At 36.7% G+C, this 15,858-nt stretch overlaps 1 protein-coding gene across 37 annotated transcripts in view; it reads left to right on the forward strand.

The window, feature by feature from the left end:
- MGA (MAX dimerization protein MGA) overlaps window positions 1-15,858 on the forward strand; it is a 166,690-nt gene that overhangs the window by 98,058 nt on the left and 52,774 nt on the right. For all 37 annotated transcript variants that reach the window (XR_009051326.1, XR_009051327.1, XM_057721775.1 and 34 more), the window contains 6 exons: window positions 5,192-6,134; window positions 6,993-7,071; window positions 7,190-7,285; window positions 13,094-13,225; window positions 13,441-13,545; window positions 14,559-15,235. Coding sequence is in view for 35 of the 37 variants with exons in the window: in XM_057721775.1 (XP_057577758.1) it covers window positions 5,192-6,134; window positions 6,993-7,071; window positions 7,190-7,285; window positions 13,094-13,225; window positions 13,441-13,545; window positions 14,559-15,235 (2,032 nt within the window). In the remaining 2 variants the exon portion in view is untranslated. The remainder of the gene's footprint in view (window positions 1-5,191; window positions 6,135-6,992; window positions 7,072-7,189; window positions 7,286-13,093; window positions 13,226-13,440; window positions 13,546-14,558; window positions 15,236-15,858) is intronic.

Here is a 15,858-nt window from a genome sequence, read left to right on the forward strand (position 1 = left end):
TAAGTGTTTGTATTAGTCTGCTCAGGTTGACATAACAAAATACCACAGACTAGGTGACTTACACAATGAAAATTTATTTTCTCCCATTTCTGGAGGCTGGAAAGTCCAAGTAATAGTTTTGGCAAGGTTCAATTTTGTTGGGAACTCTTAACCTGACTTGTAGACTTCTAGCTGTGTCCTCATGTAGAGAAGAGAGAGACTCCCTGGTATGACCTCATGACCCTATCTCCATGTACAGTCACATGGGGGTTAGGGCTTCAGTGTATGAATTTGGGAGGGAACACAATTCATTCTGTAGCATTATACATTCTTATGAAGTAGAATTAAATTAATATCATAACAGTTCATGACCAGCTAATGTCCTTGTTGTTCATGTCCTTAGATACGTTATATAATAATAAATGTTATTATTCTATTTAAACAGTCAGTAGTCATTTAAATAAATGTAAGAAAAACAGTCTTTTATATTTATTCACATATTTATTTTTCCTGGATCTTTTCATTCATTCCTGGATCCATTTTCATACTAGTTCATTTCCTATCAGTCTGAAGAACTTCCTTTAGTATTTTTTTAAACTTAAAAAAAAAAAACTGAGATGTACTTCACTGCTATGTAATTCATCCTTTAAAAGTGTTCAGTTTGGTGATTTTTTTATATATTCACAGAATTGTACAGCCATGACCATGGTCATTATAAGGACATTTTATCACCCCTAAAAAGAAACCCTGTGTCTGCTACTAGTCACTCCCTATTTTCCTTCAGCCACTGTTCAACCCCACCCAACCATATGCAACCACCAGTCTCTTTTTTTATCTCTGTGGATTTGCCTATTCTGGACATTACATATAAATGGGATCATATAATATGTGGTCTTTTGTGCATTACTTAGCATAATGTTTTCAAGGTTCATGTTGTAGCATGTATCTGTACTTAATTCCTTTTATTACTGAATAGTATTCTGTTCTGTGGATATACTACATTTTATTTATCCATTTATTACTTGAAAGACATTAAGGTTGTTTCCACTTTTTAACTATTATAAATAATGTTGCTGTGAACATTTGTGTACAAGTGTTTGTATTGAATAAGTAGTTGGTGTTGATAAGCCTGTTCTTTCCCCACTGAATTGTCTTGGCACCCTTGAATTAAATTCAGTTGAAAATCAATAGAGGGCTTCCCTGGGGGTCCAGTGGTTAAGACTCCTTGCTCCCAGTGGAGGGGGCATGGGTTTGATCCCTTGTCAGGAAACTAAGATACTGCATGCTGCACGGTGTGGCCTAAAAAGAAAGAAAAGAAAAAAAAGGAAAAATTATTGTAAATGTTGGCGTTTGTTACAGGACTCTGAATTCTGTTCAGTGGATTGGTATGTTTAGCTTTATGCTGATTACTGTAGCTTCGTAGTTAGTTTTGAATTGGGTAGTATGAATCCTCATTTGTTTCTATTTTTCAAGATACTTTGAGTTTTTGTACGGTCCCTTGTATTTCCATGTGAATTGTAAGATCAGCTTGTCAATTTTTACAGAAATACCAGATGGGGCATTGATAGAGATTGTTTTGAATCTACAGATCATTTTTGGGGAGTATTGCTGTCTCACCAATATTAAATCTTCTAGTAAGTAATTGTGGAATATTTATCTTTTTTTTTTAGGTTTTTGTTTTTTCCCAACAGTTGTGTAATTTTCTGTGTATAAGCCTTACAGTTCTTTGGTTCAGTTTATTGAGTATTTTATTCTTGTTGATGCTGTTGTAGAGTTGTCTTCTCAATTTCATTTTTGACGTTCCTAGTGTGTAGAAATACAATTATTTTGGCATGTATTGATCTTGGATCCTGCAATCTTGCCAAACTCATTTATTCTAATAGTTTTTTTTAGTGGATTTCTTAGGATTTTCTGTTCAGTATCCACAGAGTTTAGTATCTGTGGGGAGTTCTGGAACCAGTCTCCCTCAGATACTGGTGGCTGACTGTATACAAGATCATGTCATCTACACATAGAGGTTTTTTTTTTTTCTAAACTTCTTTTCAGTCTCGACTTCTTTTATTTCTTTTTTCTTGCCTCATCACCCTGGCAGGACCTCTATACTATAAATCAGTAATTACAGTATGATTACTGTAGGTAAAAGTGGTTGGGAGATAATATCCTTGTCTTGCTTTGGTCTAAGAAAATAGTATTTTTTTGAGAAGTATCAATTCTTTCAGATGCCTTAAAATGTCTATAAGCTTCGAAGGCTTCTTTTGGTAGATGTAGAACATTACATTGACTTTTTTTTTTTATAAATTTATTTATTTATTTTATTGGCTGTGTTGGGTCTTTTTTGCTGTGCACGGGTTTTCTTTTTAGTTGAGGTGAGTGGGGGCTACTCTTCGTTGTGGCGTGCGGGCTCCTCATTGCCGTGGCTTCTCTTGTTGTGGAGCACGGGCTCTAGGCACGTGGGCTTCAGTAGTTGCAGCACATGGGCTCAATAGTTGTGGCTCACGGGCTCTAAAGCGCAGGCTCAGTAGTTGTGGTGCATGGGCTTAGCTGCTCTGCGGCATAGTGGTATCTTCCTGGAGCGGGGATCGAACCCATGTCCCCTGCATCGGCAGGTGGATTCTCAACCACAGCGCCACCTAGGAAGCCTACAGTTGACTCTTTAAATACATTATGGTGGATCTCATTCCATTGTCTTCTGTTTTACATTGTTTCCAATGAGTAGTTAGTCTGTTGTTCTCATCTTTTTCCTCTAGTCTAATGTCTTTTTCCCTTCCTGGCTTATGAGGTTTTTCTCTTGATCTTTTTTCACTTGCTTGATGTGCCCAGGTATGACTTTCTCCTTGGTATTTGCTGAGCTTCTTGGATCTGTGGATTAAAATCTTGTACTTTTGGAATATTTTTGTTCATTTTGTCTTCAAATGTTTATCCTTTCTTTCTCCTACCTTTTTTTTTTTAATTTTTTTTAATATTTATTTGCATTTCTTTGAGTTTTTGTTTAATTAATTAATTAATTTTATTTATTTATTGGCTGTGTTGGGTCTTCGTTGCTGCACACAGGCTTTCTCTAGTTGCTGAGAGCGGGGGCTACTCTTAATTGTGGTGCGCAGGCTCCTCATTTTAGTGGCTTCTCTTGTTGTGGAGCATGGACCCTAGGCGTGTGGGCTTCAATAGTTGTGGCACATGGGCTCAGTAGTTGTGGCTCACGGGCTCTAGAGCATAGGCTCAATAGTTGTGGCGCATGGGCTTAGTTGCTCCATGGCATGTGGAATCTTCCCAGGGCAGGGCTCGAACCCGTGTCCTCTGCATTGGCAGGTGGATTCTTTACCACTGCACCACCTAGGAAGTCTTCTCCTACCTTTTTGGAGGTGCAACTACTAGTGTATTAGGTAAACTGTTGTGTCCCACAGGTCTCTGACACTTCTTTTGCTTTTCCTTTTTCTCTGTCCTTCAGTCTAGATCAGTGGTTCCCAGCCTTTTTGGCACCAGAGACCAGTTTTGTGGAAGACAATTGTTCAGCAGGGGTGGGGGTGGTGGTGTAAGGTTCAGGTGGTAATGCAAGATGGGAGCAATGGGGGGGCGGGTGGTTTAGGCTGTAATGTGAGCAATGGGGAGCGGAAGATGAAGCTTTGCTCGAGTGTCACTCACCTTCTGCTGTGTGGCCTGGTTCCTAACAGGCCAAAGACTGCTGATTGGTCTGTGGGACAGAGGTTGGGGACCCTTGGTCTAGATGATTTACTTCAGTAAATTTCAGCTCACCTCAGTTTTAAGGGTAGGATTGAACTCCTCTTTCAGAGGGCCTTAGGATCTAAGTGCTGAGAGACTAAGTTTCTGTTTTCAGGCCAGGTTTCTGCATCACTGGAAATTCTGTAAAAGTCCTCTGGAGGATGGTTGGTGGGAGTAAGGGCTTGTCTTCTCTTTGGGGTTCTCCAGATTCTAGTCTGCCCATACTCAGGCATTAAAAGTTTGGTTTCTCTGTGTCCCCACAAAGCTTTTTTGCCTGTAGCAGCATTTTTCTCTCTTCACTTGTGCTTCGAGCAATGTAAAAGCCACACAGGGTTGAAAGCAGTAGCAATCTGTGGTCACTTAGAGAAGGCTGGTCCCTCTCTGAAATTCATTTCATTTAAATTTACTTATACCCAGAAGTCTTCAATGGCTTTAAAGAAAGAATAGGGTTTTAAATTTATCTAGTGTTTTTTCATTATTATGGCAGGAGTTATATGGTCTTCGTGAACTTCTGTATTCTAACTGGAAGTGGAAGTCCTCCATTGAAGAATTTTTGAGTAAGGTCACGAACTTAAGTCCGTTTTGCAAGGAACAAGTAGCTATAGATTGATTTAATGGTTGCTTTTACGTATTTGAGGTAAATGAAAGTTTTAAGATAAAGTGACTTTAAGTGTGTTAGTGAGTAGTTCTAACATGCCCTCAAGATATGTCAGTATAGTTCATGTGCTTTCAATGATGAATTGGGAGAAGTGGGAACCTAAAAAGTTTGTTTTGTTTTTTGATGAATTATAAACACTAAGTCTAGACAGGTTATATGTCCTTGCCTTCATCCACTCTACCCTTTTATTTTGGAAGAACTGATGCTGGATTCTTTACATTGAAAGTGACTTTTTCAATTTTTGCTTTGAAAAATCACCTGGCAACAACATTGGGACTACAACGAGAAAACTATTGACTTGTACATTTTAAAATGGTTGAAATGTTATGTTTTATGTTACATGAATTTTATGTCAATTAAAAAAAATCAGTGGGCTGTTTGAAAGGCCCTTCCTGATGTTTATTTTAAATTATAATGGACATTTGTTTGTTTTTATTGGCAGTAGTTGATTAGTATGTAGATTTCTAGAGTTTGATTTTGGATCAGTGCCAGCTGACTTTCAAAATGAGTTCATTTGAAGACTACCATTAGGAAAATAAGTATTATAACATATCTTGCCTTTTGATTTAGTGATGAAAGTTACTTGTTAAAACAACTCTATTTTATATATTTTTCAAGAGAAATTGACAGAATATGTAAAAGTGTGATGTTAATAAACTGTTTTTGAGAACCTTGTTATGTTATACATAGTTTTTTTTTTTTTTTTTAATGAATGACTCTTGAAATCTGATGTGATTTTACTTGGTTTCTAGCAATCTTTTTTTTTCCTTTACCCCTCCTGAGTCTTATTTATGGATAATTCTGTGCTTTTTAACCCTCCCTGCCCTGTCTCTCCAGTCTTGTTGGCAACAATTTTGAAGATGGTTCCCATGTAACATCACCGTTAAACCCAAATGAAAACTTCAGTGTTGTCATTAAAGAAGAGCCTTTAGATGATTATGAATATGAACTTGGTGAGTGCCCAGAAGGGATCACTGTGAAACAGGAAGAGACAGATGAGGAAACAGATGTATACTCAAACAGCGATGATGATCCTATACTAGAGAAACAGCTAAAGAGGCACAATAAAGCTGATACCCTAGAAGCTGACCATCCATCTTCTAAATGGCTACCAAATAGCCCATCAGGTGTTGCTAAAGCTAAAATGTTCAAATTAGACGCTGGAAAGATGCCAGTAGTCTATCTGGAGCCCTGTGCTGTCACCAAAAGCACAGTGAAGATTTCCGAGCTCCCTGATAACATGCTTTCCACATCTCGGAAGGATAGATCTTCTGTGTTGACCGAATTAGACTATTTGCCTACGTACATTGAAAATTCTGAGACTGGCTTCTGCTTAGGCAAGGAATCAGAAAATGGTCTTAGAAGACATTCACCAGATCTCAGAGTGATACAAAAATATCCCTCACTTAAAGATCCTCAGTGGAAATATCCTGATATATCTGACATCATTAACACAGAAAAAATACTTGATGGTTCAAAGAGTTCAGTTGGGGATTCATTTTTAGGAAAAGAGGACTTGGGCAGGAAGAAAACTATGCTTAAGATTTCAGCGGCCTCCAAGACTATGAATGCTAATCAGAATGCCCCTCCAAATGTCCCTGGAAAAAGAGGAAGGCCACGAAAACTGAAACTCTCTAAGGCAGGGCGGCCACCTAAAAACACAGGAAAATCTTTAGCTTCTACAAAGAACACTCCTGTGGGCCCTGGGAGTACTTTTCCAGATGTGAAACCTGATCTGGAAGATGTAGATGGTGTTCTCTTTGTTTCCTTTGAATCGAAGGTAAGATTGTCATTTTCAGCATTCTTTTAAGGCCAGTCATCCTTGAATTGTATACTAGCTGATTAACTTAGAATGTAGTTACTGTGAATACATCCATTATGTGAGGTTGTGTGCATAGGGAAGGGTGTATCTCCAGAATATTGGGTTAACAGGCATCACTTAAGGTATTTTGTTTGAAGGGACTTTAAAAATTATGTCTGTTTTGATCTCAGCTCATGATTTTTGCACTGTGTTTAGCTGAAATTTTAAAAATCTTTGGCTCTTAGTGGAGTTTTCATTATTTTGTTATGGATTTTGAAAAGGCATAAATACGTGAAAAGTTTACTAACTCTTTTGGGACACTCCATCCTCTGATTTTCATCAGCAATAGCAGAATACCATTGGAGAACAAAAAATTAATAGTCTTATTAATTCTGCTGTCACAATGATAGTTTCCTTGTTTATTTTACTCGAACTCTTGGACTAGATTATTTTTCTTTTAGATTTTTATAGAAAGCTCATCTTTCTAAATTGTCTGAATTGTCTGAATTGTCAACAGAGATTGAATTCTCTCTGCCGGTTCTTTTCCTCCCTCCTTGTTAATTGCTGAGTAAGCTGTCTTTACACAGGTGCTAAGAAATCAGTATACAAATTGCGATAAATTGGCATAAATACAGTTTTAAGTCAGTGAGCTTGAGTATATTATATTTAAATTTTTTGCTCCCCCATCCCTGATTATTGAAGTAATGTTAACATAGAACATTTAGAAAATAGTGAAAAGTATCAAAATGAAAAAAATGCTCCTGGTTTACCTTTAAACCTTTAGAAGTGATATGAACTACATTTTTCTTTCCTTTTCTTTTTTCTTTTTTAATTTAGGAAGCTCTAGATATTCATGCAGTTGATGGAACAACAGAAGAATCCTCTAGTCTTCAGTCATCGGCCACAAATGACCCAGGTATTATATAATAGTAAAAAAGACAGAGATATTGGGAATTTGGCTCTAGAAGTGAAAGATGCAATTTGTATTCTTCTGTAGTATATGATAGCTTATTTTATCATTGTTTTCTGAGTAGATTCCAGAGCAAGAATTTCCCAGTTGGAAAAGGAATTGATAGAAGACTTGAAGGCCTTGAGGCACAAGCAGGTCATACATCCTGGTCTTCAAGAAGGTATAATTCTCTAAAAAATATACAAGCCAATTTTTAATTTTGTTCTTTCCTTCCCCTCTCTTTCTCCTCTTCTCCCCTCTTCCCTTTGCTCATTCCCCTCTTTTTTGTTATTCCTCATTTCCCCCATCCTTGATTTCATTTCTTTCAGTCCCTCTCTCAGCTTGCATTTTTCTCTTCTCCCTAAGAGAAACCTTTCAGACTCTGCAGATGCTGTCTTATCATTGTGAAGCTTAATATATTATGCATTAAAAAGTGTATCATGATAAGAAAGTGGTGTTTTTTCTTTCTTATAACCCCGTTTTATTTATTTTAAGTTTTGGTTCCTTTTGTTTCTGTGGGGTATTTGAAGGTTGTTTGTTTTGTTTTTTGGAGGGGAAGATCCTGCTTTTTGTGATATACTTAGTAATATATTTAGCTGTGTAAAGAGAAGAATACTTATCTCTCTCATTGTGTGGCTGTAAACATTTTATGTATTTCATATATTACTTGGAATTTAATTTAAAATTTTCATTATTACCTGTTTTGTTACAATTGTGTATCTTGGCCTTGATTATATTGTTTAATCCTTTTTTTAAAATAGCAGAATTTACTGTACTTATTGCCATCATTGCAAATATTCCCTATTTGCACTGTAAATGAACGACTGTAAGCCATGTCCCAATTTTTAGTTTCCTTATATCTTTGATTTTAGGTCTCTTTCTTGGGATAGTTTATTGAGTTTTTGACTGTTAGTTTTCTTTTCAAAGGACTGTCTAGCTGATTTACATTATATATTAGGTCATTTATATGAGCATCTAAGCATTATTTGCCAACAAACAAAACATTGATTTATAAAACAGCCATTCAGTTTCTAAATTAAGTGGTAATACTTGAACTTTTGCTTTAATGAGAGACTGTGTGACAGTGTGATCTTAAAGTATGCAAATTTCCATTTAAGTGGTAAGGACTGGGTACTGTGGACAGTAATGGAAAATGGCAGTCACATCATAGTATCTTGCTGGTAGTAACATTTGCAGTCATTTATTGTTAGCTTTCACTTATGCTATTTTATTTAAGTAATATTCTCTTCTCTCTATCAGTTAAGTTGTCCTTTCTTCCCCTGCTCTTCCATTTTTTTGTTGGTTAGGTACTCTGATAATATATAAATATTGTAACATTTATATTGTGTTCTTTCAGCCTAGTCCCCACATTTGTCTTATAGTCTTAGTTCTAGAGTTAAACATATTCAGTGCTCCCTGCTGGTCTTTTTGCTCTGGTTTGTTTGCCTATTTTTTCCTTTTTGGCTAAGGTTTGAATTTTTTCCTTCCCTTATAGATGTTTTAGTTAAATCTATAATTTTTTCTTTTTGTGTAATGGGCATTCAAAGTCAAATGCTTATGAAAACTAAGCAGGTAACATAAAGTGGAATTAGCCTGACTTGCGAGTGGGGTTGGATTCTGGTGGGCTGGAGCCTAGGTTCCTCTTATAAAAGGGTAGCCACATCAGTAGATTGTCAAATGGGAATGTAGGCCCAATATTTTTAGAAATTCCCATAGTCCTGTAGAAGGTAAAGTCAGTATTTTTATGTAATGTCTTTCAGTTTTAAGTGGTATCAGCTGATAAAATTTTTTGGGCAAAAAAGTGTGTGAGGCATCAGTTTCCACCTGCTATACAGATTATGCATTTGGTGTTCAAGTTTGTACTTAATCCTCATGTTGTTAAAATTGATTCAACTACATTCTTATATAGTTTTACTTTTTTAAACAGTTAAATCTGTAATCCATTTGGCACTTTTCATAATGTATGAGGTAAAGTCCTAGTCTGGATTTTTTTCTCTATTTTATTTTGGCACATGTCTCTGCCACCCCCTAATCTTTGCTTATTAAGACAAAATATAAGAAGAATTGTTAGTTTGGCTAAATATTTGTATTAACTTATGGTGCCAACTCCAAGTATCTGAAGATAATGAAAGTATTCTTCTAGATCCCTTTCTGAAAATTGATACTTGAAGTAATTTATTAAATTTCAGTTAAATAATGTCATATTTCTTTGCCTTTCTATCAACTGTAGCGTTTCATTATTCTTTAGAAAGTAAGCACCTACAAATCCAAAAGTTTTTGAGCTGAAAACAACTTGAAAAACTTGAAAAGCTTTTTGAGCTTGCTTTGAAATTGTGGAAGAAATGTGATTAAGCCTGAGAAAATGTTCTTGTTGTTGTTGTTGATAGTTTTGTTGCTAAAATAAAAGTAGATTTTTAATTCTGTTTTCCACAGTATATCTTTTTGTCGTATACTTTTCTTTGCTACATCCGAATTGGTTTATTTTCTAAGTCTGTCAACCTGAAATTATCATGTTTTTGATCTTTAAAGGTATTTTTGTAAAAGCATTTCTACTTCATTGCTACCAAGTCAGTTCTGTCAGTTAAGTGAAATTTTTCTTTTCTTTAAAAATAAGTTTATTTATTTATTTATTGGCCACGTTGGGTCTTCATTGCTGCACAAGGGCTTTCTCTAGTTGCGGCGAGCAGGGGCTGCTCTTTGTTGTAGTGTGCAGGCTTCTCATTGCAGTGACTTCTCTTGTGGAGCACAGGCTCTAGGCCCTCGAGCTTCAGTAATTGTGGCATGAGGGCTCAGTAGTTGGGGCTCACGGGCTCTAGAGTGCAGCCTCAGTAGTTGTGGTGCACGGGCTTTGCTGCTCCATGGCATGTGGGATCTTCCTGGACCAGGGCTTGAACCCCTGTCCCCTGAATCGGCAGGCGGATTCTTAACCACTGCGCCACCAGGAAAGTCCAAGTAAACTTTTTATTTTAGATAAATTTTAGATTTGCAGAAAGATTGGGACCATAGTACAAAGAGTTCCTGTATACCCAACATCCAGTTTCCCCTGTTATTAACATCGAACATTAGTGCGGTACATTTGTTACAGTTAATGAACCTTATTGATATATTATTGTTAACTAAAGTCCATACTTTATTCAGATTTCCTTATTTAATTTTTTTTTGTTCCAGGATCTCATCTAGGAAATCACATTACATTTAGTAGTTGTGTCTCCTTAGGATCCTGTTGGCTGGGACAGTTTCTCAGCCTTTTTAAAAAATTAATTAATTAATTAATTAATTGGCTCTGTTGGGTCTTCGTTGCTACGTATGGGCTTTCTGTAGTTGTGGTGAGAGGGGGCTACTCTTCATTGTGGTGCAAGGGCTTCTTATTGTAGTGGCTTCTCTGGCATACTGGCATCAGTAGTTGTGGCTCAAGGGCCCTAGAGCACAGACTTAGCAGTTGTGGCGCTCGGGTTTAGTTGCTCTGTGGCAGGTGGAATCTTCCTAGACCAGGGATTGAACCCATGTCCCCTGTGTTGGTAAGCAGATTCTTAACCACTGCGCTACCAGGGAAATCCTGACTGGTTTGTTTTTAATTATCTTGACAATTTTGAGGAGTACTGGTCAGATTTTTAGTAGAATGTCCCTCAATTGGGATGTGTTTCATGTTTTTCTCATGGTTAGACTGGGATTATATGTTTATGGGAGGAAGACCACAGAGGTGAAGGGCCATTCTCACCTCACCTTATCAAGGGGTACATATTATCAACATAATTTGTCACTGACCTTTTTATGCTGCACTCTTTGGAAGGAAGTCACTGTGTAGTCCACACTTAACAAGTGGGAAGTTGTGCTCCACTTTCTTGAGCAAGATAAAGTTATTCTCATTCACATGAAACTGACTAATTCTGGGTCTCAAGTATCTATTACTCAAGGAAGGATTTTCTTGAAGGGCAAACATTTCAAGATGTGTAGGTAAGCTAAATTGGGAATTACTTTGAGCATTGGTCTGTGTGCCATTGACCTCTCAACTTTTAGAGCTTTAAAAAAAATTGATATTTAAAATAAATTTGGTTTTTTTGTTAATGTTGTTAGGATCACTTGGTATCACTTTTGGGGGGAGGTGACAGTTCAAAATATAAGTAAATGCAGACAAGAAGTTACGTAGGGAAAACAGTCTCTAAATTTGATTGTCTGCCTATTTGGCTGTGTGGGTACATTTTTAACGACTTAATTCCTTCTTTCTCTGTAGACAGCTGTTCTGGCATTTTTTGTCTATAATAATAATAGAGTATTTTTCTCTTTTCAAAGCACTGCAGTATCTCATTTTACCTTTTGTTTAGGATTCAGTTTCACTTGCATTTCTGTAGTATTTTGCTTTCTGGTTCCACTCTGCTCTCCCTCCCCACCTTTCCTAGTTAATTCCTGCTTATTCTGATTTAAGAATTACACTCTGTAAAGTTTCACCAGATTGCCTTGGACTTTTCAAGTATCATTTCTTTTACCTCTTGCAGTATTAATTTACCCTATTGTAACTACTAATGAGTCATTTGGGAAAACATTACACAAAAGCTTCTTGAGGTCTGGGAAATGTCTTTTATTTCTATCATCATCTATATTACAGAGCATTTTAAGGAGAAGGCGCAGTTACTTCTTAAAACATGAAACTCAGGGTGGTGGATTGGTATTATTTCACTAAGGAAGAGGCAGAAGCTAAGTATTTCTTTCCTCACGATGCTCTCTTCTAAATTGAAGCCTGTTATGGCTGCATCTGTTTTTTAACACCTATCCTTTGCAGAGGTGGGGCTTATAATGTGGAAAAGTAAGAGCTACAAGAAAGGTTCTCAGAATATTTTGGGCTGCCACATATATGTCAAACACAATATCCAGTAAATTGAAGATGAACATATGCATTACATAGCAATTTCACTCTTGGGCAAATGCCAGAAGGAAAAGCTAAATGCACTAGAGACGCTTTCATATATATTCATGTGTGTGATGTACATTCTTGTATAAGATGTACAATTATACTGCAGCATTGTTTGTAATAGTTTAAAATAGGAAACAACGTAGTTCTTATCAAGAGGAGAATGGTGAATAACTTGGAGTAATTCATAATCTGGAATAGTGTACAACAGTGAAAATAAATCATGTAGAGATAAATCTGTCAACATAGACAAATCTTAGGTGTAAAATGTTAAGCAAAGTAAAAAATAAAAAATAAAAGAATATGTAAATGTTTTCCCAAAAGATTGCCTCTTAACCTACAAGTAAGCCATAATATTTATAGGCTCTGTTAACCATAAATATCATAGATGATAACTAAAGAATTAGTAGCCTTAATCAGACCAGAAGCACAGACTATGGCAAGTTTGTATTAGAGGTCCTAGAAAATCTCTGGGTGAGAAAGCATTAAAGTACAACAGATCTGAATTCTGCTATGTTTATGTATTATCTGTTGTTGCTTAACAAATTACCATAGACTTAGTACCTTAAAATGACACATTTACTCTCTCAAAGTCCTGTGGATCAGGTGTTTGGGCATGGCTTAACTGGGTCCTCTTCTTAGGGTCTCACAAGGCTGCAATCAAGATGTCAGACCTGGCTCCTCATCAAAGACTTGACTGGGGAGGATTCTGCTTCCAGTTTCCCTCAGATTGTTGGCAGAATTTATTCCTTGTAGTTCTAGCAGGGTGGGTTAGATACACTGACTCTTACGTTATCACATACACATAATCACGTACATCCCACCCCTTTTGCCACATTCCATCAGTTAGAAGCAAATCACAGGCCTTACCCCCACTCAAAAAGGGAAGGGAGGATTATGCAAATATGTAATACTCAGGAGGTGAGGAATATGAGGCCACCTTAAAGTCTGTGTGCCACTTTCAATTTTTATTTCATCATTTCTGCTCTCCACTTTTTCTTTATCTCTCTTATACCCCCACCCCACCCCCTAACCAAAGATTTTTTAAAAACCAGTATGATTTGTGGTCCTTTTTTCTCGTAGTTGGCTTAAAATTGAATTCAGTGGATCCAACAATGAGCATTGATCTTAAATACTTGGGAGTACAGCTACCTTTGGCTCCAGCCACTAGCTTTCCTTTCTGGAACCTTACAGGAACCAACCCTGCCTCTCCTGGTGAGTGCATAGCATTTGTAAAGTCAAACAGATTTGTGATAAAAATAAAATACTACCTTTGTTAGAGACATTTATGATACTCTAATGTAGATGTTTTATCCAGTGGGGAGTCTTAACAATGATTTATACATTTTAGATGAAACTTTAGTAATTAATTAGATATTAAATATTGGCTTGCTAGAATTTTGATACCTGTTTTACTTTTTCTTTTATAGATGCTGGATTTCCCTTTGTTTCTAGAACAGGGAAGACCAATGACTTCACCAAGATCAAGGGATGGAGGGGAAAGTTTCATAGTGCTTCTGCATCTAGGAATGAAGGTAATCAGCTTTTTAAAAAATTTATAAATACATTCTGAAACATGTGGCCAAAGACTTTTGTTAAAAGTAAGCCTTGGTGGGTTTTCTTTATCTCTTTTTTCCATGCTTTAAAATAAACTGAACATAATTGTCTTGCCTATTTTTTTTCATTTTGTCCCGTAGTCCTCATCCCTAACCCTCAGTCCCTAACCATGTAAGTTTTAAATAATCCTTGCAGTCTTTTCAAACTCCACTCACTACCTTTCTGTTCCTACAGTTATAAAAAGCATTGTTCTCAAGCATTATTTCAGAACTGTATACTTCAGAGCTGTATAGTGATTCCCAATAACATTATAGTACTTCAAAATAAACTTCTAAATTCAATCTAAAATCTAAATTTTGACTGTATGCCTGTTGGTCTCCTTTCTTAGCGCTTTTCCTTTTTCACTGCACTTGTTTGCGGTTAGTCTAGCCAGATAAATTTACCATTTGTCCGATTTTTTATCTTTGAATCTTTGTACAGTGTTATAGTAGTGCAATGTTTGTCTCTCTACTAAACTTGCTTTTTCTTGTTCCTTAAAAACTAAGTTTTGTACTCTTCTTCCCTTGTGTTTTGTGTCAGAATCCAGGTATTGCAATCTCTTAAGTAACCTCTTGGTATTCTGTTGAGGTCAAATTTAAGTATATTTTTTGTGTTTATGTTTTTACATATGTCTCATCTCTGTACTAAGGTCATAAGTTGTTAGAGATTGTTAACTCTTAGTGTTAATTATTACTATTATTAGCACTTTGCAAAATTAATGCTAAATATATGTAATAAGATAATTTTAGATAATGGACTTTAATGTAATTAGAATATGACATTCAGTGTCTTTACTTGGCTTTATATTTTATATTTTTTCTTCTGAGGAGGGACAGTTTGGAAGATTTAGTAGCTTATACATTAATGCTTCTCACCTCTTAAAGTATATTTCTCTAACGATATAAAGATCTGTTCTAGATTTCTTTAAGTATCTGTATCTCTTTACTTCTAGGTGGAAATTCAGAAGGTTCATTGAAAAACCGTTCTGCTTTCTGCAGTGATAAGCTGGATGAGTACTTGGAAAATGAAGGCAAGCTGATGGAAACAAGCATGGGTTTCTCTTCTAATGCTCCTACATCTCCTGTGGTGTATCAGCTCCCCACCAAGAGTACCAGCTATGTTCGAACACTGGATAGTGTACTGAAGAAGCAATCTACCATTTCCCCTTCTACCTCTTACTCTTTGAAGCCTCATTCTGTACCCTCTGTCTCTCGAAAGGCAAAGTCTCAAAACAAACAGGCAGCTTTCAGTGGCCGAACTAAATCATCTTATAAATCCATTTTACCATACCCTGTTTCACCAAAGCAGAAACACAGTCATATGATTCCAGGAGATAAGGTTACCAAGAATTCATCTTCAAGCGCCATCTCAGAAAATCGGGTGAATAACTTGGTTGCGCCAACTTTAGATGAAAATACGTTTCCAAAGCAGATTAGTTTGCGGCAGGCGCAGCAGCAGCAGCAGCAGCAGCAGCAGCAGCAACAACAGGGAACTCGCCCTCCAGGCTTGTCTAAATCTCAAGTGAAGCTAATGGATCTGGAAGACTGTGCACTTTGGGAAGGAAAACCAAGGACCTACATCACTGAGGAGCGAGCAGACGTATCCTTAACAACTCTGCTTACGGCTCAAGTAAGTGTCTGTTGTTTTCCGAAAGCATATTAGTCTTGGCTAGAAAGAATTAGGTTGTCAGGAGAAATGAGAATGGGGCTTTTTGGCAGAAGAATGGGGCATTTAGTTACCTTAGTGACAACTAAGGAATTGTCCTCCACGTTTACTCTTCTTTGTAAACTACACACCAAGTGCAGATTCCTGCTGCCAGCAGAGGGAGACTCTGCAGTTGTGCTTTTGAATTGTCCCTCTCCTGTATAAAGGCAGCTGGCCATTCTGAACGTTTCTAATTTCATTCTCCAGCATGCGGACAGGTACATTTACTGATCTTGTTAAAACAGCTTTGAAAACTGCTTAGAAGATGTTAAATCCCAGAAAATCCCCCAAATTATAAACCAATGGAGAAAAAGGTTTTGTCTTTTGTAAAATTTTATATTAAGAAATTTTCATTAATTGTTGATTCACCTATGTTAGCAGCCTCGGTGCATGTGAGATGATACAGCAGCACATAGGTAATTTTTTTGTCATGAAATTTCTGTACTTTACCTTCCATTTTTTAAATTCTGTGACTAAATTCTAGGGCTGAAGATCATTTAGTTGGGACTAAATACAGATTGTGTCTTTTATAATCAATCATTCCTAAT

This window comes from Hippopotamus amphibius, chromosome 2 (genome assembly GCF_030028045.1).
Source record: "Hippopotamus amphibius kiboko isolate mHipAmp2 chromosome 2, mHipAmp2.hap2, whole genome shotgun sequence".
Taxonomy (NCBI): Eukaryota; Metazoa; Chordata; class Mammalia; order Artiodactyla; family Hippopotamidae; genus Hippopotamus; species Hippopotamus amphibius.